Genomic DNA, 22,646 nt, shown 5'->3' with positions numbered 1-22,646 from the left:
TCATCTAGCGGTCCAACCAATTCTTTTGCTGGCTTCCAGCTTTTAATATACCTAAAACATTTTTACTATGTGTTTTTGCCTCCAATACAATTTTTTTTTCAAAGTCCTTCTTAGCCTTCCTTATCAGCGCTTTGCATTTGACTTGGCATTCCTTATGCTTTTTCTTATTACTCCTTCTGCTTGATAAAATCATAAACACATGCTTCTTCTAAGCAGATCTACATTTGTGTGTGAGGATTTATGCATTACTGGAGCACAGGGGGTAATTCTATGGGTGCCATGATGTAAGCATGCTGATACCACATGCTGAGCACTAAAGGCTGAATTCTATACATGGCGCCTGAAAATCAGTGCCAAAAAAACCACAGGCTTAACACTATTCTATAAACTAGATGCACTTTATAGAATATGCGCATCTGCCGTTCTTGCGCCTAAAATTTAGACACACCCATTTAGGCCACCTAAAACCAGGCCTAAATACCTGGGCCTAACTTAGGTGCAGATCGGATGCATTTCATAACCATGCGTATAGATTTTTGGAATGCCCACTACCCGCCCATTCCACGCTTGTGGCCACACCCTCTTTTCAACTATACGCATTAGAATTTATGCGCACTGTGTTATAGAATACGCCTATAAAGTTGTGCGTGTAAATTCTAATTAAACTCAATTAGTGCCACTAATTAGTTGTACCAATTATCGGTGCTGATTGGCTTGTTAATCAATTAAGTTGTGCATGCAATTTGGCCGCATTACCAAATTAGTGCGCACAATTTGAGGTGCCATATATAGAATTTGGGGGGTAATTTTATAATAATATCTGTGTGCCCAGATTCCATTATAGAATACTAGCACAAGTTGGTATTGATCTGCCTAAATATTGGCACAAAAATAATACCCATGTTCTTCCCACATGCTTGTCCTTCTCGCACTTATACACTGATGGGTCCTTTTACCAAGCTGCGGTAGCGGCGGGGACCGTTTTTGCCAAGTGCCAGGGCCCTTTTTACTGCAGCCGGTAAGAAGCTCCTAAAAAAAGACACGGCCATAAGGTAAGATTATTCTTACCGCATGGCCATGCGGGCGGGGGGAGCACTTACTGCCACCCATTGAGGTGGGGGTAAGGGATCCCACAGTAACCCAGTGGTGGCGCCATGCTAGAAATTGTGGAGGTATATTTTGTAGTGCCAGAAATGGCATGCGCTGAAGGCAGAACTTCCACCAGCAGCCGTGTTGGGCCAGCGGTAGTTCCAAGTTGCCGTGTGGCGACCCTTTAGAAAAAGGGCCCTAAGGGCCGGATTCAGTAAGTGGTGTTGAAAAATCAGCACTCAGCGCTATTCCATAAGGGGCACTCTGGGAGAGCACTCTTTATAGAATAGTGCATGGCACCGATTCCTGCAACCAACTCTAGGCATGAAGACTTTCGCCAACTGAAACCAGGCATAAATCCTGGTCCACAAATTGAGTGCAGATCCCCAAAATTCTAGAACACTGTGAGGCATATTTTCAAAGCACTTAGCCTCCCAAAGTTCCATAGAAACCTATGGAACTTAGCCTCCCAAAGTGCTTTGAAAATATGCCTCTGTGTGTGACTTTTTGGAATGCCCCTGACCTGCCAATACCTCTCCAATGGCCATGCCCTCTTTTTGGGTTGCACGCTATGGGATTTGGGTGTGTTATGTTATAGAACCGCTCGCAGCCAGATCTGCATGCAAATTTTGATTGGTGCCAATTAACATCAATAAGTGATTGTTAGCATCCAATTATTGACTGTTAATGGCTCCGTGAGGGGGTATATAGAATACTGCCCCTCACCCTTAAGAACAGACCCTCAAGTAGTTCGAAAAAACCTTAAAACTCCAAGTCCCGCTCAGAGAGGTAGTGAGACAGGAGTGGTGGAACTGAAAGGACAGCAGCCAGGAACAATAAAACACTGGGCCAGAATAGGGTTAAGGAAGCCCAGGGGAGAAAGAAGTGATCTCCAGCATATGCCTTCACTATGTATGTCCAGCTACTATGACCTGACTAAGGTAAGCTAACCTTTTCATTTGGACACTTGTAAACCTGGTTCTGAGGTCTGGCTGGCTCAGAGAGAGTGAGAGACTTTACAGACTGTGTTTGGGGCGTGGCAGTCACAGGCTATGGACTGTGATTGGGCCTTGTCAGCCACAAGCCCTTGTCAACAGGGCCGGTCTTAAGGCGAGACGACCGCATAGGGCCTCGTGCTCAGGGGCGCCCCGCCCCGACCGCCCGAGCTCCAGTCCTCCCTCCCTCCCGACGGCGGCGTGGTGGGGGCAGTCTACCCCAGATGTCAGCGGGTGGGGGGGTGCTCCGAGTCTGTTCCCGCTGCTCCCACCTTGTCCTGCCTTGAAAAAAACAATTTGGAAGCGCTGGAGTGACAGGCAGCGCCTCGCGTCTGCCCTGCTACTAAAAATCTCTTTGACGTCGTTCGGGCCTTCCCACATTGAGTCCCGCCCTCCTCTGAGGTAATTTCCAATTACCGCAAGGCTCGTTAACCAATTAAGTTGCACATGCATCTCAGGATCATGCAAATTTCAGCGAACTTTATAGAATCTGGAGGAAAGGAGTGAAGTTATTAATGTGGTTGTTATTAGTAACTAGGTCTCATTGCATAAAATTGAACCTGTGCTAAAATGGCATGAGTTAGTAGTAAAATAACACATCTTACGGTAGCCTACACAGATAACAATGTCCCTGAACGTAGCTGAGAGTAGACATGGAGGGGCATTTTCGAAAGGGACGTCTAAGTTGCGATTTGGACATCCTTGCAAAACGGCGAAAACCAGGGACGAGGAAACCTGTATTTTCGAAACAAGATGGACGTCTATCTTTCATTTTGAAAATACCGTCAGAGACGTCTGAACCCTTAAATTTGGACATCCCTAGATTTGGTCGTCCCTAGACATGGACGTTTCTGACTTTCGCCGATTTTCGAAACCAAAGACGTCCATGTCAAAAATGGCCAAATGCAAGCCATTTGGTCATGGGAGGAGCCAGCATTTGTAGTACACTGGTCCCCCTGACATGCCAGGACACCAACCAGGCACCCTAGGGGGCACTGCAGTGGACTTCATAAATTGCTCCCAGGAACATAGCTCCCTTACCTTGTGTGCTGAGCCCCCCAAAACCCACTACCCACAACTGTACACCACTACCATAGCCCTTAAGAGTGAAGGGGGGCAACTATATATGGGTACAGTGGGTTTCTGGTGGGATTTGGAGAGCTCGCTGTTCCCTCCACAAATGTAACAGGTAGGGGGGTATTGGCCCATTTCTTGAGGGTGGGAGGGGGTTAGTGACCACTGGGGGAGTAACGGGAGGTCATCCCTGATTCTCTCCGGTGGTCATCTGGTCATTTCAGGCACCTTTTGGTGCCTTAGTCATAAGAAAAACAGGTCCAGGTGAAAATGTCCAAGTGTTCGTCAGGGACGTCCTTGTTTTTTTCGATTATGGGTCAAAGACGTCCAAGTGTAAGGCATGCCTAGGTCCCGCCTTCGCTATGCCTCCGACACGCCCCCTTGAACTTTGGCTGTCCTTGCGACGGAGTGCAGTTGGAGACATCCTAAATCAGGTTTCGATTATACCGATTTGGACGTCCCTGGGAGAAGGACGTCCATCTTCCGATTTATGTCGAAAGATGGACGTCCTTCTTTTTCGAAAATGAGCCCAATAGTGTTCTATAGTTGTGTATATTAACCGGGATTGAGAGGAGGAATTTCTAGGGGTATGTTTTGGGTGGGATTAGGGATTTTTGGGAGGGATATTTATTTTATAAGTAATTAGTCCGTGGTAAGCAATGTTTTAAATGCAAATTTGGTCACCATTTACTGAATCTGTTCTTAACTGTCCTGCTCTTGGCGAGAACATAGAAATGAGTAGGAATTGTCCAGTTCCAACTGGTCATGTGTCATATTTGAGCTATAAATTATTAAGCAGAAAGAATGCAAGGTTCTGTATGGTAAAGATCAGCAAAGCTACAGAGTTGGAAAACAACGACTGGTTTCAAGGGGCTGTCTTGTGTGTGTGTGTATGCTTCTGGAGGGTCCAGGTGAAACAAGGTTGTAGAATAAGATAAACCAATATACCAATAATGATAATGAAATAAGGAATAATACAAATCCTTCGGTAGATAGCTGATGAAGTTTTAGCTCAGGTTGGATGGTACCATCAAATCAGTGTGCAAGTTAAGTACAGAATTCTTCAGCTGAGAGATTAATATTATGATCAAACACAACAGGCAGCTACTGTATGGAGATGTACAGGGTTTCAGCAAAATTTAATATAAAAAATACCACAAGTAGCAAAATATGAAAGCATTATTGTGTTTTTTATTTTTATTTTTGGAAGATAATGGTTTCTTCCACACTCTAAATTTTGGACACTTTTGCAATTTTTTTGAAAGCTAAAAAAGCACCAAATTGAGGTATCAGCATGGGAAAAAAGGACTTTGTATAACACTGTTGATTAGTAGAAAAACAGATAAATGTTACCAAGAAGTAGGAGTTACAAGACAGAACATCCTAAAAGCTTTTAGGAGAATAAGGCTGTTATCACTCTTTGGTATTGTTAACCTCAATGAATGGGGAAGAGAAAAAGCTTTCAGGAATCAGCATAGTGAGGTGCAAATATTTTGCTTTCTTCTCATTCATGAGTTTAGGGCAATACTGGCTGAAATGTTTATCTCAAATTATTTCAGAGTTTGTTCATAATTTTCATTATTAGCAAACTTTACGTATGTTTGTGAAATAATTGTATATCTGCATATATTCTCGCAAATATGCTCATATCAGTATACATATGCTTATTTAAAGCCAATCAGCATTTTTAACAACACTTAACAAGCAATAATGAGCACTAATTGGTAATAATTAGAATTATGTGCATAACTCGCTAAGCATATTCTGTTACGCAAAGGGCTTAAATTCTAATGCACGGGGCCAAAAAGAGGTGTGGTTATAGGCGGGGAAATGGGCGTTTCATGGGTGTTCCAAAATTTATGCGCACTGTTATAGAATATGCCCCCCGCGCCTCAACCTACGTGCAGATATTTACGCCATGTTTCCCTTGGTATAAATGGATGCATATACAGTGATACCTCGGTTTTCATCGATAATCTGTCGGAAAACAATCGGCAAAATCCGAAACCGACGAAAACCGAGGCAATTATTTCCATATGAATAAAAAAAAGCAGAAAAACACTGGAAAGCAATGGAATTGTTTGGCTAGATGCATGGGGTGATGCTCACACAATGAGAAACAACGCCACACCGAGCAGGAGAATGCGTTTTCGCAAAATTAGCAGCGAGGTCACGTTGGCACGCCCACGAAATCCGAGACACCCAACGAAATTCGAGACAAATTTCTCGCGTAAAAAATCAATGAAAGCCGACGATAAACGAAGTCAACGAAAACCAAGGTATTACTGTAGTTCTAGGCACTTGGATATCACCTAAGCCAGTGGTTTCCAAACCTGGTTCTGGAGGCAGCCCAGGCAGTAAGGTTTTCAGGATATTCATGAGAGAAATTTGCATCTGCTGCATCCACCTCATGCAAATCTCTCTCCTGAATATTCTTTGTGGATATCCTGAAACCCTCCCAGAACCAGGTTTGGGAACCACTGAACTAAGCGTATTCTATATACCGCGCCTAAATATTGGTGCTGCTTATAGAATACGCTTAGGCGGAAATTTATTCTGTGTGGATTTTTCAGGCGCCATATATAGAGTCTAGCTCTCAATGTTTTTTCTCTCTCTCTCTCTCTGTATTTATATATTAAATTTATTTATTTGTTACATTTGTATCCCACCTTTTCCCACTTATCAGTAGGCTCAAAGTGGCTTACATAGTTCCGGAGAGGTGGTTACAGACTCCGGAGTGAACAAATACAGTGTTGGGGTACTGTTACTGTGACAAATACAGTAACGAAATATCAGTAAATAGGTTGGGATGGTTCATCTCAATCAAAATGCTAGGGAGTGATCATGTGTCGGGGTTGAGTACTGTCTGTTTCCTGATTAAATTGGCATATACTGTGTAAGCCGCATTGAACCTGCTTTGAGTGGGAAAGCGCGGGATACAAATGTAATAATAATAATAATATTCAGCGACGTACCAAGGGTGGGGCTGTCTGCTGGGGGGGGGGGGGGGGTGCAGAGAGCAGCTGCGTGCCCGTCGGCTCCGCTGGTTCCCTGCTCCTTCTGCTCCGGAACAGGTTACTTCTTGTCCCGGGGCAGAGGAAGCAGGGAGCCAGCAGAGCCGAGAGCCGCACGGCTGCTCCGAGCAGCCAAGAATGCACCCTGGGGGGGTGGGGGGGTGGTGGTGTCATGCTGCACCCAGGTGGGGGTGTGTGTGCGCATCGGCGATCCACCCTGAGTGGGAGCCGACCTAGGATCACCACTGGCCATATTACATTATTCGGTATTTATGTCAGATCTGTGGGGTATGTGCAAAGTAGAGAAGGAGTGGGGAAGGTAGGCTCTTTCCAAACAGAGAGAAAGACGTATGATTAAAAAATTTATTGGTAACATCGAAAAAGTTATGACGCAACACAGCCGTGTTTCGGCACCAGAGCGCCTTCTTCAGGAGTCTTATGATGTAATATGATGTTGAATTCCAACTAAATATATAGTTGATACATTTCTGAGACTGCATTTCTTGTTCACAGAAGTTTGATCTCGATAGTGAGGACTGTGGTTCCACCGTACCATATATTTAGTTGGAATTCATATTACATCATAAGACTCCTGAAGAAGGCGCTCGGCATCATTCATAGAATTTGAAGGTCAGTGATTTACAGAAGGTAATAGTAAGAAATATATTGCCTATAAGGTTGAGACAGCAACATCTGAGATGTTAGAGCAAAACAATGATTTCATAGCATTTACATTAAAAATATGTCTAACCAAGCAGTAATTCTGTAGATCAGTGGCTCTCAAACCTGCTCTGGGAGAGCACCAGCCAACCTGGTTTTCCAGGATATCCTCAATGAAAGGGAAAGGGGACTTGATAAACCACTTTTCTGAGGTTTTTGCAACTACATTCAAAGCGGTTTACATATATTCAGGTACTTATTTTGTACCAGAGGCAATGGAGGGTTAAGTGACTTGCCCAAAGTCACAAGGAGCTGCAGTGGGCATTGAACCCAGTTCCCCAGGATCAAAGTCCACTGCACTAACCACTAGGCTACTCCTCCACTAGCAACATTCCATGTAGAAGCCTGCCCATGCAGATCAGGAATGCGGCCGTGCAGGCTTCTGTTTCTGTGAGTCTGAGTACTTGCAGGACGTCAGACTCACAGAAACGGAAGCCTGCGCAGCTGCGTTGCTGATCTGCAAGGGCAGGCTTCTACATGGAATGTTGCTAGTGGAATAGCACCATTCCTTGAAGAATCTCAAATAGTAGCAACAGAATCTCAATAGTAGCAACATTCCATCTAGAATCTCCAACAGTAGCAACATTCCATGTAGAATCTCATATAGGGAAATGGAAATGGGACTTGATATACCACCTTTCTGAGGTTTTTGCAACTGCATTCAAAGCGGTTTACATATATTCAGGTACTTATTTTGTACCAGAGGCAATGGAGGGTTAAGTGACTTGCCCACAGTCACAAGGAGCTGCAGTGGGCATTGAACCCAGTTCCCCAGAATCAAAGTCCACTGCACTAACCACTAGGCTACTCCTCCAATAGCAACGTTCCATGTAGAAGCCTGCCCTTGCAGATCAGCAATGCGGCCGCGCAGGCTTCTGTTTCTGTGTATGTCAGACTCACAGAAACAGAAGCCTGCGCAGCTGCGTTGCTGATCTGCAAGGGCAGGCTTCTACATGGCATGTTGCTAGTGGAATAGCAACATTCCATGTAGAATCTCAAATAGTAGCAACAGAATCTCAATAGTAGCAACATTCCATCTAGAATCTCCAATAGTAGCAACATTCCATGTAGAATCTCAAATAGGGAAAGGGAAATGGGACTTGATATACTGTCTTTCTGTGGTATTTTGCAACTACATTCAAAGCGGTTTACATATATTCAGATATTTATTTTGTACCTGGGGCAATGGTTTAAGTGACTTGCCCAGAGTCACAAGGAGCTGCAGTGGGAATTGAACTCAGTTCCCCAGGATCAAAGTCCACTGCACTAACCACTAGGCTACCCCTCCACTGTGTATATACCACTGAAGGTGGTGTATACACATTTCATGCATATTCATTGTGGCTATCCTGAAAACTAGACTGACGACTGCTCTCCCAGACAATATGGAGGATTTTGTAAGATATGTAATGTTACAGGAATAATTTTTCTTGATACCTGATTTCACCTTCTCTGATGTGACCTTCCAGCTCTTCAATAAACCTCTCGCCTCTCATCCAGTAGATCGTAGGACCAGATTCACCACTAAAACCAAAGAATGCTTTGCAGGCTATGCTGAGTGGATCACCTGAGGACACAAAAAAGGCATGCTAAACAATTATGTTTTGCTAAACTGAGAAAGAAATCAAAGCATTGAACATTCTATTTGAAAAAGTCTTTCAAAAACTTGTTAGTAAAGCAAATTTTACCACTATATTTGCCCCACATTTCAATAGCATCTTAAATCAATTAGATCAAAATTCTTTGCATCAATTAAAAGTGTAAAAATTCATATAGGGATCACCCCTTCAACTGAGAGTTTCTGACAATTCTGTCTAACAGCACCTACAGGATACTTTAGCAAGAAACAGTATCTGACCCTTAGAGGGCCACTTTCGATATGATATCTAAGTCCGAATTGATATATTTTGGTTAGAGCACCGGTCTTGAAATCCAGAGGTGGCCGGTTCAAATCCCACTGCTGCTCCTTGTGATCTTGGGCGAGTCACTTAACCCTCCATTGCCTCAGGTACAAACTTAAATTGTGATCCCTCCTGGGACAGAGAAATATCCAGTGTACCTGAATGTAACTCACCTTTAGCTACTACTGAAAAAGGTGTGGGCAAAAAAAATCCAAATAAATAAATAAATAAAATCGTCTCAAAAGAGCATCTAGCTCACAGCCATAATTGAACCAGAAAAATGTCTAAATTTCTAGTTTGATTATGGCTTTCAGCTAGACATTTTTACACTCAATGCGTCCATCTGTAAGTAGCATTTAAAAAAAAAACAACAACCCCCCCCAAGCCGTAGGGACATCTGTCTGGCAGTATTCCTATTAAGCTGGCCACACAGACATCCCAGCAGTGCAGAAGGGCAGCCTAGTGGTCAGTGCAGTGGACTTCACATAGAGGAACGCAGGTACAAATCCAGGTTTCCAGGTTTATTAGAAATTTGATATACTGCCCTTAAGTAAGAACTATCAGAGCGGTTTACATTTTCAAATTAATAAAAACAAGGGAGGGAGAGGGAAGAAAACTCCATTCAATATAGGACAAGAATTGAGTAATAGAAGATTAAAATGCTGAGATATGCAGGGCTTCTCGGGCAGGACCCAGATAACTGCTATAGTTTTGAGGCTACTAACAGTTTGCATTGTAGGCATCTCAGAAAAAGAAGGTTTTAAGGGCCGAGCGAAAATCTGTATACAAGCTCATTAATCGTAGTTGAGAAGGAAGAGCGTTCCAAAGAGTTGGGCCAGTGACATTAAATACTTTAGAACGGATAGGATTAAAAAACATTTGCCAGAGCGATGGAATATGTAGCCAATTTGATTGAGATGATCATAGTACACTAGATGGGTATAGGGAATTATGTAACTAGAAAGATATAATAGTATGCCAGAGTTATGAATTTTGTGAATTAAAGTAAGTGTTTTAAATGCGATTCAATGAGCAACTGGAAGTCAATGTACTTCTTGAAGGAGAGGAGTGACATGGCCAGATTTCTTATGTCCAGTTATTAGTTTCATGGCAGTATTTTGTACCAGTTATAGTTGTCTTAATTCTGTATGTTTGAGCCCATGATAGAGGCTATTGCAATAATCTAGGTTTGTAATAACCAGGGAATGAATAAATACTTTTGTTTGTTTTGTAAAAAGATGACAAATAGAAGAGATTAGTTTGAGTTTATAGAAGCAACATGGTACTACTGTGGATATATGTAGATGATATGAGAGTGATGAATCAAAAATGACTCCAAGAATTTTGATGGAGGGTTGAAATGTAGCAGGAGAGCCAGCTATAGAGAATAGGGGTAGCGAATTAGGGGAGCCCTTTTTAGAAAGTAATAGGTCTTGCATTTTCTCAGGGTTAAGTTTTAGTTTCGCAGTTGAAAGCCAGTTGGCTATGGTCAAAAGTTTGGAGTATATTTATTTATTTATTACACTTGTATCCCACATTTTCCCGCATAGCAGTAGAGCAGTAGGCTCAATGTGGCTTACAGGTTCCGGAGAGGAGAGTACCAACTCCGGGAATATATACAGAGTGGAAAATAGAGTAACAGTAGGTGCAAGGAAGCTGATAAGGTTCCGGCAAAGAGTTAAGATCAGCAAGTGCTGTAGGTCCTTCATTGTCCAGTGAGGCAATAATCTGGATATCATCCGCATATACATAAGCAGATAAACCAAGGGATTAAATAGCAGTGAGAAGTGGAGCCATAAAAATATTGAAAAGACTGGGGGGGGGGGGGGGGGGGGGGGCCAATAAAGAACTTTGAGGAATGCTGCAGTCTAGTTTTGTAATAGTCTGAGGAAGTATTTTGATGGTAAACATAATAGGATCTGTTGTGTAAATAGTCTTGCATCCAGAGTAACGATAGTAACGTAGTAAATATTGGCAGATAAAGACCTGTACGGTCCCATCTAGTCTGCCCAACAAGATAAACTTATTCTACATGGTATGTGATACTTTATATGTATACCCGAATTTGATTTGTCCTTGCCATTCTCAGGGCACAGACTGTAGAAGTCTGCCCAGCACTCTTCTTGTACTAAAAGTTCTGAAGCAAATGTCGAAGCCCCTTAAAATGTACACTCAAGCCCATCCATATCTATTCAGTCATGATCAGGGTGTAGATCGTAGAAGTCTGCCCAGCACCGGTTTTGCTTTCCAATTACTGTCATTGCCACCCAATCTCCGCTAAGATTCCATGGATCCATTTATTCTAAGCAGGATTCCTTTGTGTTTATCTCACGCACGTTTGAATTCCATTACCATTTTCATCTCCACCACCTCCCGCGGGAGGGCATTCCACATATCCATCACCCTCTCTGTGAAAAAATACTTCCTGACATTACTCCTGAGTCTGCCCCCCTTCAACCTCAATTCATGTCCTTTAGTTCTACTGCTTTCCCATCTCCGGAAAAGGTTTGTTTGCGATTAATACCTTTCAAATATTTGAATGTCTGTATCATGTCAGAGATATACTGTATCTGATATTCCCAGTGCAGATAGGCACTGTAGAATAGAGTGATATACCAGATCAAAAGCCGCTGATAGATCTACTGAAAGAAGAATGATAGTTTTGTTTTGGCCTAGCTGGTAGAGCATAGTCATTGTCAGACCTAACAAGGTTGTTTCAGTGCTTTTGTGTGTCTGAAACCTGTCTGGTGGGTATGAAGTGCATTGGTTTTATCCAGGACGTTGTTAAAATTGTTGAAGAACCTGGTGTTCAGCAATTTAGGAATAAATGGTAATTGAGATGTTGGTCAATAATTCATGAGTAGGGAGGGACTTTGTTTCTGGTCTTTTTGTTTAGGGAATATGCATGCAGTTTTCCAAGATAAGGGGATAACCCCATTGTTGAGGCTATTACAGATCAAAGAGTGTAATGATGGTAATAGAGTACTCTTGCATTTTTTGATATAGAGTGAGGGAAGAGGATCTAGAGATGGCATAATTAGGTTGACAGAATCCAGGGAAGTTTTAATATCAGAGATAGATGGAAGATTGAAGGCTGAAATGGAGCTGCATAGAGTAATATCTGTAGCAGAAGAAGAGGGAGAAAGAGATGAAGAAAGAGGGATAGATAAAGGAAAAAGATCGAAGTGTACTGGTCTTATGAGAAAAATGGGTGGCTAAATCTGAAGCAGATGGGTCTAAAGAAAGAATCTGAGAATTTATTGGTGGTGAATTAAGAGTTTTCAGGACTCAGTTGATTTTTGACGATCGAGAGATGTCCTCGTCTCCACCACCTCTACCAGAAGGTGATTCCATGCATCCACCACCCATTCTGAGAAAAAGTATTTCCTTAGATTACTCTTGAGCCTATAACCTCTTAACTTCATTTTTCTTTGCCTGATAAATAGCTAATTTATAAGATAGAGGTAAGAATTTATAAAGCTTTGGAGCGGAAGATGAATGGCATTTCCGCCAAATTATTTCTTGACGGTGCAATTGCTGTTTAAAAAGAGACAGACTTCAGGCATACCAGAGATCCTTTGTTTTTGTACAAGCTAAGGCTGAAATGGGAATAATCAGAGATAATTTATTATATGTATTTGAACGTTCTTTGTTCCACAAGGAAGCCTGATCTTGCAAAGGTAATTTAAGAAAAGTTTCAGTACTAAAAGAGAGATGTTCGCTGAATCTCTGTTCTGTAAACTTGCTGAGATTTCGAGTAGCTTTGGGAATGGAATCAAGATAAGATTAATGTTTGTGGGAAGTCAAGAGAAAAACTGATAAGAGAATGATCCGTTCAGGGAAAGCATTGAGGGGGGTTGGAAGATCAAGTTTGAGGAGAGGTTATCAGTGGAGGTGACTAAATCGAGTGTGTGTCCTGATTGGTGTGTTTGGAAAGTGAAGTTTTTTTTTTGTTACATTTGTACCCCTCGCTTTCCCACTCATGGCAGGCTCAATGCAGCTTACATGGGGCAATGGAGGGTTAAGTGACTTGCCCAGAGTCACAAGGAGCTGCCTGTGCCTGAAGTGGGAATCAAACTCGGTTCCTCAGGACCAAAGTCCACCACCCTAACCACCAGGCCACTCCTCCACTGTTGCTACTATTTGAGATTCTACATGGAATGTTGCTATTCCACTAGCAACATTCCATGTATAAGTCGGCCCTTGCAGATCACCAATGTGGCCGCGCAGGCTTCTGTGAGTCTGACATCCTGCACGTAGGTACAGGACGTCAGTCTCACAGAAACGGAAGCCTGCGCAGCCTTCTACATGGAATGTTGCTAGTGGAATAGCAACATTCCATGTAGAATCTCCAATAGTAGCAACATTCCATGTAGAATCTCCAATAGTATCTATTTTATTTTTGTTACATTTGTACCCCGCGCTTTCCCACTCATGGCAGGCTCAATGCGGCTTACATGGGGCAATGGAGGGTTAAGTGACTTGCCCAGAGTCACAAGGAGCTGCCTGTGCCTGAAGTGGGAATCAAACTCAGTTCCTCAGGACCAGAGTCCACCACCCTAACCACTAGGCCACGCCTTCTCGAATACAAGAAAGATCTTGGATAAGATTTCAAAAATCTGAGACATGGGGGGGGGGGGGGGCCCTCTTACAAAGGCGCTCTGAAAAATGGCCTGCAGTAGTGTAGACGTGCGTTTTGGGTTTGCGCAGGATCATTTTCAGTGCCCACTGTAAAAAAATACCTTTTAAAAATTTTTGCCGAAAATGGACATGCGGTAAAATGAAAATTGCTGTGTGTCCATTTTGGGTCTCTGAGACCAGCCATTGACCTAGTGGTAAGGTCTCGTGCGGCAACCAGGCGGTAATGGTCTACATGCGTAAAATTCCAATTACTGCCCGCTCGCCAGAAAATAAAAATATTTTCCAGTGTGCGTAGTGGAAACACGTCAAAAATGAAATTACCCCAAGGGCCACATGGTAGCCAGGTGGTAACTCAAAATTGATGCGCGTTAGGCACGCGGAGGGGCCTACGCGACTTAGTAAAAGAGTCCCAGGGTGTTTTAGTTGAGTCTAAAATTATATTAAATTCTCCAAGGAGAACAAGATTCTTTAAGAATGTACTGGCCTGAGCTGTAAAAGACTGAAGATTCTGAAAAGCAGTGCATGATATTGGAGGAGGTATATAGAAGAGAATGAAATCTAGGGGATTTATTTATTTTATTTATTTGTAGCATTTGTATCCCACATTTTCCCACCAATTTGCAGGCTCAATGTGGCTTACATTATGCCGTAATGGCGATCGCCATTTCCGGGTACAGAATTACAACTGGTATTGCGTTATGGTAAAGAAGAGTACATTATGGTATTGCATAGAGGTTCCTGAGTGATAGATTGAATTTAACATATAAGTTAGGTCATCGACTATAGAGGCAGAGGCAGACTATAGAGGATGAGGCAGAGTTAAGCAAAAAGCTAAGGTCTCAATGGGGGAAGCAGTAGCTGTTAGTGTGATCGGTAAAAGGCAAGGAGAAGTACTGTAAAATATAGCTATCCGTCCTCCTTTCTTATAGGAGTGATTACGGTATAAAAATGAGTAACCCGGAGGAACAGATTAATTAAAGTAGGAAAGTTCTGCTCTGTAAGCCAGGTTTCTATCAGATATAAGATATTGAACCTTTGACGTGATAACATCTTTAATATTGTGAGTCCTTCAGGAACAGAGAAATCTTCTGTACCTAAAGGTCCATCACTATAATAGCCCCTCCGGCCTGCAGGTCACTTATCTGTTTAGGTACAAGAGGTATTTCTGTGTTCCATGAGGGCTCAAATAGGTGTATTGAAATTACTGAGTTAAAGCAGGAGTTGAATCTGGGTCCCGTCGTTCGCTGTCCACTGCACTGACCACTGGGATACTTCATCCACTTGCTTGTTGCTTTCTTAGGAATAGCCATAATCTCTGGAGCCGTCATACAGCCTGGTATCTACTGTTACTATTTATTTGTTCCTATAGCCCACATTATCCAAAAATTAATTTCAGTTCAACGTGGCTTACGTTTGATGGAACTCAATTACATTAACAGTATACTGAATAAGGTTACTATTAACAAGAATCAGTCATAAATATACAATTCTCCAATTTTACAATTCAATCTTAATTTATGAATTTGTTAACAAGATAAGTTTTGTGGTTTTTGCGAAATAGTAAGATTCCACCATTTGGATCCCAAGCAGTGGCGTAGCTATGGGGGGGCCATGGGGGCCTGGACCCCCTCATATTGGCTCTGAGGCACCTGATTTGGCTGGTGGGGGTCCCCAACTCCCGCCAGCTGAAGGGTTTGTCCAGCACTGGTCTCCGGCTCTCTGCCACATTGCCTGCTCTGCTCTTTATCTCACGTTGCGCCAGGGGCGTATCTGGAATCCGGCGGTAGGGGGGGCCAGAGCCAGAGAGGGGGGGCACATTTTTGCCTCCCCCCCCCCCCCCGCCGCCGCCGCCTCCGCCTCCTCTCTCCACCCCCTCCCCGCCGTCAACCCTCCCCCGCTGCTTACTTTTGCTGGCGGGGTCCGACCCGCAATCTCCATATTTCGGCTTCCTCCGTGGCCATGTGCTTCCAGGAAGTAACGCTGCAGCGCTGATTCGTTGAATCTAGTTCGGCGTCTGACGTGCTGGGACGTCAGACGCCGAACTGGATTCAACGAATCAGCGCTGCAGCGTTACTTCCTGGAAGCACATGGCCACGGAGGAAGCCGAAATATGGAGATTGCGGGTCGGACCCCGCCAGCAAAAGTAAGCAGCGGGGGAGGGTTGACGGCGGGGAGGGGGGCCAGGGCGAAATCTGCGGGGGCCCAGGCCCCTGTGGCCCCACGCAGATACGCCCCTGCGTTGCGCGCATGCTTATTTTAGTGCTCAGTTTCACTAAAATAAGCATGCACGTAACACGAGGGGAAGAACAGAGCAGGCAATGTTGTGGGGACCAGCGCTGGACAAATGCTTTAGCTAACGGGAGTTGGGGACCCCCGCCAGCCAACGTATGTGAGGCGGCAGCGGGGGGGGGGGGGGGAGCAGTGGGGAGGCAGTCCAAATTGTACCCCCCCCAATTTTGGATCTGGACCCCCCCCCCCCCCCATTGAGGTCTAGCTATGCCACTGATCCCAAGTAACTTAGAGTTGCTGTGTGAGCTGACTTATAGGTTATGTTTTTGCAACTGGGGAGGTGGAGAAGTAGATAGTCTCTTGTTTTTGAGTCTGCATTCCTTCTAGATGGCACCAGCCAAACAAAATTTTGTATATGAGGGTATTGGTTTTGAACATCAATCGTGCTTTAATTGGGAGCAGGTGTAATTTGAGGAATAATGGGGTTACTCTATCATACTTTGATACTATCACCTCTTTGGGGGGGGGGGAGGGAGAGGAGCAGTCACCACTGGAGGATTAAGAGGGGTCATTTCTTAATCCCTCCAGTGGTCAGCTGGTCAGTTAGGGCACTGTTTTCTGACGTGACTGAAACAGGTCTAGATAAAAAGGTACTCTTTTTTTAATTCTATTATTGCTAAAAACGTCCAGATTTTAAGCCCACCCAAAACATGCCTCCAACATGCCCCCTTGCAAATTATACAAACTGGGGAGTAAAACATCCCAATTTTGAGTTTTGAAAATTGCAGCTTAGATTTCTTAGAGGAAAAATATCCATGTGCTGCTTTTGAAACATTTTTCTCTTGAAAATGAGCACCTTACGCTTTCACCTGTAGAGTCCCTCATCAGCCTTTGTTGGCTCCTATTCTTTTTTATGTCTTTGTTGCCCCTGGCCACCCTGATTCAGTCTCTGGAATTAACACCATTTATTTAAGCAGATAATATACAAACCTCAACCCATCAAATCCCCAAGAATTTCTTAGTCTTAACATGAAACTGCAAATCAAAAGAAAAAAAGCAGATCAAAAAAGACAAAAAAATAGAACAGGAGGGTAACAGAAGAAGTGGTTTATTACAAGTTACCCGACGTGGCCACGTTTCGCCCTCAGGCTGCGTCAGGGGTAAAAAAACTACAAAATAAAAATACATAATGAGTAAAACATAAACTTCACCATTGTATATTTTTTTGTTTCTAACTTCACCAAACATAAACTTCACCATTGTATATTTTTTTGTTTCTAACTTCACCATTGTATATTTTTTTGTTTCTGTCTGCTTTATGTATTTTTATTTTGTAGTTACATTATTTACTCATTATGTATTTTTATGTGATAGTGTTTTTAGATATGTTTTATTATCAAATATACAATGGTGAAGTTTTACTTTCTACCGAGAGAATCATAAAGAATTGCTTCAGGTTCATAGAGCCCCTAATTAGCAGCCACATAAAAGATGGAGATGGAAGTTAACCATGCTGTTGCCAAGCACAGAATCTGGTTTCAAATCTCTCTCCTTGGTTTGTCCTTTTCCACTAGAGGCTGGTACAAGGAGGGTACTGTATGCCAACTTTGGAAAGGAAGGGGAACAGCCGTGGCTAATGTGGCAGCTCTTCCTGATCATAAATGGCGAACGCCTTTATGGTACTACGTAAGCCACATTGAGCCTGCAAATAGGTGGGACAATGTGGGATACACATGTAACAAATAAATAATCAGTGTGCATTGGTTTGAACATGCCACTCCTCGTTTGAATACTATAATACTAGACACCAATCATAAGCAACTACGTAAGCATCTACACATGCCCAACATGTACCAGTTTGAAGCTACCGCCCAGCTACAGCGTGGCTCTTGTGGTAATTTCATCTTCGGCACGCATCTGAAAAATAATTTTTATTTTTTGGTGCACGTCTGCTAAGAGCGTCAAGTGGCATTTGACACACGTAGTATCAACGAAGTGAGAAAGACCACTGTGGCTCTAATAAGTCAAATCCACATCAATAATTGAAGAGTCCAGCGTTACAATAATACGTATATGCTGCTAATCTTATTTATCAACCTCGGACGCTAATTTTATTTTTCACGTCTTCAACTGGGGTGATGTGCAGTCATCATTGGTCTCACTTCCTTCTTAGGATTTTTTACGAAAATACTTTTAAAATCCTCAATCTTCTTAAATTTTATTCCACAATCTACTTTTTATGACTTTATATAACTTATTCAAAATACAGATTGTTGAGCACTTCGCTCTGGCTCGACGGTGGCCAAACCCATTTCACTTTCACTGCTTCATCAGGAGCCGTGCATCAACTCTCTTAAAGTATCAAAAAAGATGGTATCACACATTCGAGTGATCACATTGCATCTTGTCGAGCAAAGCTTTTCAGTATAGCATTCTCTGCTGCTGACTTACCGATCAGCAGCAGAGAATGCAGGCTAAGTGCTCAACAATCTGTATTTGGAATAAGTTATATAAAGTATTTTAAAAGTATTTTTGTAAAAAATCCTAAGAAGGAAGTGAGACCAATGATGATTGCACATCACCCCAGTTGAAGACGTGAAAAATAAAATTAGCATCCGGGTGTATTGAGGTCTCTACCGTGTTGATAAATAAGATTAGCAGCATAAACGTATTATTGTAACACTGGACTCTTCAATTATTGATATAGATTTGACACACGAAGGTCATTACTGCCCGATTAACCCGTGAGACCTTACCACTAAGTCAATGGCTAGCAGTAAGGTCTCAGAACCAAAATGGATGCGCACCAATTTTTATTTTGCCGCAAATCCATTTTCAGCAAAAAATTGAAAAAAGGCATTTTTTGCAAGCGTGCTGAAAAATGGATCTGCGCGCACCCAAAACACGTGCCTACACTACTGCAGGCCATTTTTCAGCACGCCTTAGTAAATGGACCCCTAAATGGGAGATCATAATGATAATACAAACTACACTCCTACTCCCGATATAAATTTAAACAAGATGTGAAAACCTCAGTGGTGCTACTTGCCTGTGATATTCACTATCACCCACCTCATCATCATTTCTTTGTGCAAATAAACCTTTGATAAATCTTTAAATCTATAACTGTTTTCATTGATGTCAAATGACTAATTCAAACTGGACCCATTTAGCTATAGTAATACAAAAGTACTCATCTTATGGCAGAGTGCTTGTCAGACAGGGGGCCTGACGCCCGACACGATTATGCTTCGCCCCCACGGGCTGTCTCAAGGACCATCCTCCTCTTTTGAAAGCAGAACACTGGATACCAATTGCATTTAGGACATCCTTACCCATTTATTTAGAGACCCAATTCCTTATTCCCCAGTCTTAGTCTTTCGAGCCTTCCAGAAGAACATTACTTTCTATTAATGAACTCTGCCAGGCTAGGAGTTGCAGCAGTGATCACAGTGGTCAACAGATAAAGTGGCAGACGGTCTGGGTGAGCAAATCCCTTCACTCTTCAATGCCAGTGGATTCACCCCAGGCCCTAATACTGTTTATCCCTATCAAGGTCAGCCGTGACTGCTGCTGTCCTGGAGCCTTGGAAGGAAAGGAAGATAGGGGGATATATGAAGGAATTCTATACGACAGGGAAGAAGAAGAAATACAGAGGAGAGATGAAAAGCAATGGTGTTGGGGGGAGTAGATGCTACTGGTGAATCAAGGGGATACTTTTCCTGTTGCTACAATTTCCCATGTTGAGCATTGGTCTGCATTCTAATCATATTATTTGGCTAGCTGTCATGCTAATGTTAAAGTAGCACATCAAATGAAACGGCTTTTAGTGATCCCTAGGTGAAGAAAAACACGTGGGTGTACTCTTCACGTTTGACTTTAATGGAAAAGGACAATTACAGCACTGTGAAAAAGAGAACAGGCTCAATGTGGGCTATCAAGGATAGCATCTGGACTCTGTCTGGCGTATCCTGCTGGGCCTTGGGTAGTAAAGGAGCAGTCTTTGGAAATGAAACAGATTCCTCCCCAAGATGGCAGATTTCTGAAATACAGACTCAGGAGATTGATGTGTTTGGAAAAATAATGCATGTTATATCAATCATAAGACCTACTTTTTTTATTTTTTTAAAATGTTTTTTAGAGATGCTAAATTTCATGCGTTGAGCCCTCCAACCCCCCCCCCCACAAAAACCCACTGTACCCACATGTAGGTGCCCCCCTTCTCCCATAAGGGCTATGGTAATGGTGTAGAGTTGTGGGGAGTGGGTTTGGGGGAATTTGGGGGGCTCAGCACCCAAGGTAAGGGAGCTATGCACCTGGGAGCTATTTGTGTAGTTTTAAAACATTTTTAGAAGTGCCCCCTAGGGTGCCCGGTTGGTGTCCTGGCATGTCAGGGGGACCAGTGCACTACAAATGCTGGCTCCTCCCATGACCAAATGCCTTGGATTTCGCCGGGTTTGAGATGGCTGGCAGTTTTTTCCATTATTGCTGAAAAACAAAACCGACGATCTCAAACCCAGTGAACTCTGGCATTTGGCTGGGCTGGGCTAAACCGTATTATCGAAAAAAAAAGATGGCTGGCCATCTTTTTCGAAAATACGGTTCCGGCCAGCTGTTGCGCCGCCGCCAAAATAGATCGCCAGCGACCTATTTCGCCGGCGACGTTTGATTATGCCCCTCTTTGTCTAATAATGTCTTTATACAACACTGAGGCTAAGGCCCTAATTTTAGATGCATCCCCATGTGCGAATAACATCATTTAAAAATCTGTAGTGACTCAGACATTTCAATGCATTTCACAACAGGGGGCATTCGTATATATAAGGAAAGTTGGGTATATCCAGATGGCAAGAAGGGCATGAGTAGGGTAGGGAGATAGAGTGGTCTGGGTGGGCCTATTTAACATAAGGACTCCACGTCTGTATGCAACAAAATAGATGTTGGAATTTACACCTTTCCTGAGGCATGTCTAGATGCCTGTTGTAAATCTCAATATCTGGGCCCCCCTTCCACCCAATTATCCCTCCCAATGTCTATGGCTTCTATGACCATCTCCCACCCCACCATTTGAACCCCTGTCCACTCTGGAAGGCAACAGGCTCCTTTCTGATGCCAGCTTAATTCCCTGGATGGCAAGAACTCACCCTGAGAGCCACCAACACTCAGCGTCAGTCTCATCTCCTCCAAATAGAAATCCCCAGTGGAATCCCTCCCATGCATGGTGCCATGAGGTAATCCCTCCTTTCACAGTGCAAATCACCTTAAAAGGTCGCCCCACCCCCTGATCCCAACCTCGGCCTTACCCGGGGTCATCAGCCGATGACTACCTCCTCCTCCCTCCTACTACTACTACTACTATTTAGCATTTCTATAGCGCTACAAGGCATACGCAGCGCTGCACAAACATAGAAGAAAGACAGTCCCTGCTCAAAGAGCTTACAATCTAATAGACAAAAAATAAATAAAGTAAGCAAATCAAATCAATTAATGTGAACGGGAAGGAAGAGAGGAGGGTAGGTGGAGACGAGTGGTTACAAGTGGTTACGAGTCAAAAGCAATGTTAAAGAGGTGGGCTTTCAGTCTAGATTTGAAGGTGGCCAAGGATGGGGCAAGACCTAGGGGCTCAGGAAGTTTATTCCAGGCGTAGGGTGCAGCGAGACAGAAGGCGTGAAGTCTGGAGTTGGCAGTAGTGGAGAAGGGAACAGATAAGAAGGATTTATCCATGGAGCGGAGTGCACGGGAAGGGGTGTAGGGAAGGACGAGTGTGGAGAGATACTGGGGAGCAGCAGAGTGAGTACATTTATAGGTTAGTAGAAGAAGTTTGAACAGGATGCGAAAACGGATAGGGAGCCAGTGAAGGGTCTTGAGCAGAGGGGTAGTTTGAGTAAAGCGACCCTGGCGGAAGACGAGACGGGCAGCAGAGTTTTGAACCGACTGGAGAGGGGAGAGGTGACTAAGTGGGAGGCCAGCAAGAAGCAGATTGCAGTAGTCTAAACGAGAGGTGACAAGGGTGTGGATGAGGGTTTTGGTAGAGTGCTCGGAAAGAAAGGGGCGGATTTTACGGATGTTGTAAAGAAAGAAACGACAGGTCTTGGCAATCTGCTGGATATGAGCGGAGGAGGAGAGAGAAGAGTCAAAGATGACCCCAAGGTTTCGAGCTGAGGAGACAGGGAGAATGAGAGAGCCATCAACAGAAATAGAAAATGGGGGGTCCAGTGACCAGAACACTCTAAGCTCTGCAGCTGGCAGCAGTATTTTAGAGCTTCCACCACTCTCTCCAGCACCAGCTCAGCTTTAACACATGCATGAAAACCAAACATGCGTGGTGGTGGTGGTGCTGGGAGTGCAGCAGTGGTAACTCAGAGTTACTGCCACCAGTTGCAGAGCTTGGAGATTTCCGGCTGCTGGACCAGAGGAGGTGGTGTTCAGTTGGGGCTTGGGGATCCCCGCCAGCTCAGATATTTATATTTTGCATTCAGGCAAGGAAAAAGTTTGGTGCCCATCCTTTTTGGACTCAAGCCCTCTCCTGTCCCCCCCCCCCCTCCAAATCAGCTCATTATGCCACTATGGGTCAGCTTATCTTTCATTGATCTAAAAAAGTTCCATGACGAATAACTTTATTTTGACATAGTTTTTCAAAAATATTTTCTTTTAATATTTTCTTTTCTTTATGTATTGCACCCACAAGCATATAAAATGTGCAAAGCAAAAGCACTTATCTCACATGCCCGACGGAGCATCTGTTTCCCTTCTGAAAGCTTCTTCAGGGGATTGTGCTAATTGGCGTAAAGTGCCGATGCATCATTGTCAACTTTGCTCTGCAGTTTTGCCGCTCTGTTTGTTGTGCTTTGGCCACCCTGTATGTACTAATGCCAGCTATGCTGTAGCTCTGTAGACTAAGGCGTCTTGAGTGAAAATAGAGGGGGCTCTGAGACTGTTACTTGCATGCATTAGCACAATCCCCTGAAGAAGCTTTCAGAAGT

At 43.5% G+C, this 22,646-nt stretch overlaps 1 protein-coding gene across 1 annotated transcript in view; it reads right to left on the bottom strand.

Moving 5' to 3' along the window:
* Positions 1-22,646, bottom strand: part of IL1RAPL2 (interleukin 1 receptor accessory protein like 2) — a 1,135,323-nt gene that overhangs the window by 83,149 nt on the left and 1,029,528 nt on the right. The window contains exon 7 of the mRNA XM_030209898.1: positions 8,330-8,459. Coding sequence (XP_030065758.1) covers positions 8,330-8,459 — 130 coding nt within the window. The remainder of the gene's footprint in view (positions 1-8,329; positions 8,460-22,646) is intronic.

This window comes from Microcaecilia unicolor, chromosome 7 (assembly GCF_901765095.1).
Source record: "Microcaecilia unicolor chromosome 7, aMicUni1.1, whole genome shotgun sequence".
NCBI classification, from domain to species: domain Eukaryota; kingdom Metazoa; phylum Chordata; class Amphibia; order Gymnophiona; family Siphonopidae; genus Microcaecilia; species Microcaecilia unicolor.
Note: the sequence above shows the minus strand (reverse complement) of the source record. Positions and strands in the feature narration are given on the sequence as shown.